Source organism: Limulus polyphemus, unplaced genomic scaffold (assembly GCF_000517525.1).
Source record: "Limulus polyphemus unplaced genomic scaffold, Limulus_polyphemus-2.1.2 Scaffold1117, whole genome shotgun sequence".
In the NCBI taxonomy this organism is placed as follows: domain Eukaryota; kingdom Metazoa; phylum Arthropoda; class Merostomata; order Xiphosura; family Limulidae; genus Limulus; species Limulus polyphemus.
In genome coordinates, this window is record NW_013666727.1 from 127,102 (window position 1) to 130,277 (window position 3,176).

The 3,176-nt window shown below is 36.6% G+C and overlaps 1 protein-coding gene across 1 annotated transcript; it reads right to left on the reverse strand.

Annotated features, from left to right (window-relative positions):
- Positions 1 to 2,012: 2,012 nt before the first annotated feature.
- Positions 2,013 to 2,507, reverse strand: LOC106462200. The gene has a single exon (XM_013922100.1). It carries the CDS (start codon positions 2,505 to 2,507, stop codon positions 2,013 to 2,015), a length of 495 nt encoding a protein of 164 aa, XP_013777554.1.
- Between the last annotated feature and the right edge of the window lie 669 nt (positions 2,508 to 3,176).

Genomic DNA, 3,176 nt, shown 5'->3' on the forward strand with positions numbered 1-3,176 from the left:
CAAACTTCTGGGTTTGGAATTGTTGGGATTATGGTGGTGTTTACATATTTACTTTGATTAACAGCTTATTAGCTCCCATTATATAACTACCTTCCTTATCCGTCCCCCTCTTCCGTGGTTCAGCGGTAAGTTTCAGGTATGTTAATGCTAAACTTCGGGATCGAACCCCTTCAGAGGATACACTGTTGATAGTCCTTTGTGCAACTTTGAGCTTGAACGAACAAACTTTAATGAATGTAGCTGACGTCTTTATTTCTTGCACTTGCAGCACTGTAAGTATGTGCAAGACTATTCCAAGGATTATTCTGGCAACTGCAAAATTGTATATATCAAACTGCAAGTCTACAAAGGACTCTTTTCAGACATTGTAGCACAAGTTATAACATTATAAATAATAAACTGCATAGGACCTTTTGTTTGTAGAATACTACGGTAGCTGCAACATTAATGAACGTGGATTTACAGGTTTGTACAAATGTTTGAACGTTGTTCCAATAACTATAGTACAATCAAGATGGTTAGGATGGTTTTATTTAACACAATGCCATCAACGTTTCGGCTTGATCAAGATGGTTTTATCTAGCGCAACTCAAATGAAATGATGAATTAGGAATGATATTTTTTTTTCAATGCTGGAACCAATTTTAATAACTTAAAAAAGGAATTGAGATTATTACATTTCATGAGAACAATGTTCCATGACCCGTGTTGCCCTTGAAATTATTTTATCTATCATAAGTCGTCCTCAGTCTGATTGCCATAATTATTGTCCAAAACAACAAGTTCCTCTGTAGCAAACTTCTGCAAAGAATGGCGCGGTCAATATTTGACTACCATTTTAATAAACTTCCCACAGACCCTCATCTCTATGTGATTGTTGGCTTCCAAGATCATGTTTAAGAGAAAAAGTCCATTGGAACTGCATGTGGGGATTTGACATGTATATAATCGAATGTGATTGCTGTCTTTCAAGTTTCTTCAGCCATCTTTCGCATGAAAATGGCCACTCACTTATTTCGACATGTGTATGGGAGTTATTAAACTTGGTGAAGGTTCACAAGCTGAAAGACCAAGTTTTTATCTACATCGTACCTCCCCCCCCCCCACAATTTAAGCGTCATAAGACCTGAAAATTACCACTGTTCCACGAGAAGAGTAGTTATCTAATGGGAGTTAATAAGGGGAGGATAAAAGTGTTATTTTCCGTGACCATAGCCTTCCTTCTGCTGAGGAGGATATTGCTATGGACTGGGCTGGGGTTTAGAGTTCGTTGCTGTTCTAAAAGCTCTATTGTACAAGTTTGTCTGCTCATCCTGATGATATTGACCCCTCCCCAATACTTGAATTGTAGCATCTTTAGGCCTTATACAGTATAGCACTTTTACTCTATGAATGGTTATCTTGGAAGAGCTTTTTATATATAGACTTCTGGTTACTGGCGAACTGATGGTCCTCTGGGCCCTGTGCGCAGTTCTTTTTGGGGCCCCATTTAACTATGTAAATACATTTTAACACGGGGTTTCGAGTATTATATTAATGATATACGTACCTATATATAGATGTTAAAAATTCTCCTCTTCATACGAAAACAATTAAAATTATAAAATCACTAAACTGGTTAGGTGCACGTAAGATATCGTTGAGCGTAAGTAATTTTTTACTCTTTTTAAGAGTGCTGAACGATCTTTCACCAGTGGCATTTGAAATGGGTAATGTCATAAAGATTTTAAGTATTTTTCTCTAAATTTGGAAATGTGGCGCTCAAACCATTAACAAAGAGCTTGTAAAGTTCAGTAGGTGATTTCGATGGTATAGATTCCTCACTGTTGGCAAAATGCAGGAAATGTCGCAACTCATCTTCAAAAACAACAAAATCAGTGTCCTCTGAGTACATTTCCAGTAATTTTTTATGTTGTCATCTTTCTTCGCCTCGTTAATATTTATTTCAAAAATCACCTGGAATAAATCTAATATTGATTTAGTAGACTCTTTTCTGTTTTCCAATTGTACAACTAGCGTATCACAGTTTCAATTATCCATTTTTGTTTCCCTTCTATCATTGTTTCCTTCTCTTGAAGTTCATCACAAAACGTCTTGCTTTTCTTTAAGCGATTCTTATTTAAATTTTCATCGAGAATTACTACACCTTTCGTTAAAGATAATGCTTCCAGTTCGATGGACGAATAATCATTTCTGACTTCAGTGATGAAAGCCTGAAGAGAAGTCAACAACTCTACAGCCATAAATAAGTAACCATCCTTAGACTGCAGTGATTTGCTAACAGCATTCATTCTTTGCAACAAACGATTCCACAAAACTGTAAGAACAGCATTTTCATACTTTTCAAATTTTTTCGATGGAGCTTTTGCTTCGACTTTTGCTACAGGCTTCTCATTCTCTGCTACAGCAATATCAAGAAGGGCATTTTTGATATCATGGTAACCCTGTTTCAAAGACAAAATGGCATCGCTTCTTGCAGACCATCTTGTATCGCTAATCTTTTTCATTGTTTTCTTTTGCTGTAGATGCGATTTCAACACGTTACATCAATGTGTAGATGCTAACAAAAATGTGTACACTTTCTGAACCAAAATTTAAAAAGTTCGTTGCATCGTGACAGGACTCTGCGGCTCTGTTACCGACAAGATTTAACGAGTGACTGGAACACGGAACGTAGAGAGCTGTGGGACTTTCTTTTTTCACTCTTGCTTGCGAGCCAGTATATTTGCCTGACATGTTAGCAGTGTTGTTGAAAGTTTGACCTTTGCAATTCTTTATATCTAATCCCAGCACTTCAATTGCATCTATGACAATTTTCGTAAGATGTTCAGATGTATGCGATTATATAGGTGTAAGAAAAAAAAAGAAACATTCAATGATCTCGCCATCTTGTCTCACGTATCTTAACACAACAGTAAATCGTGTGACGTAAATCGGGGGTCGAGTCAACAATTATAGAAAAATACTGAGCATTTTTCACTTCATCAGCAAAGCTATTTCGCAGATGATCAGCCATGACAACGAGAAAGTCGTCGTAAATGTGATGAGATAAAGAATTAGTTTCATCAGAACCACAGTTCTGATAATTTTCCAGTTGCTGTTTGGGAAAATCATCAAATTCAGTCAGGTATTCGATACAAGTTAAGAAATTGCCTTTACGATTCGAACACTCAGAT

What these genes read in the sequence shown, in the direction of transcription:
- LOC106462200 (XM_013922100.1), bottom strand. Translation starts at nt 2,507, where the DNA reads ATGAAAAAGATTAGCGATACAAGATGGTCTGCAAGAAGCGATGCCATT.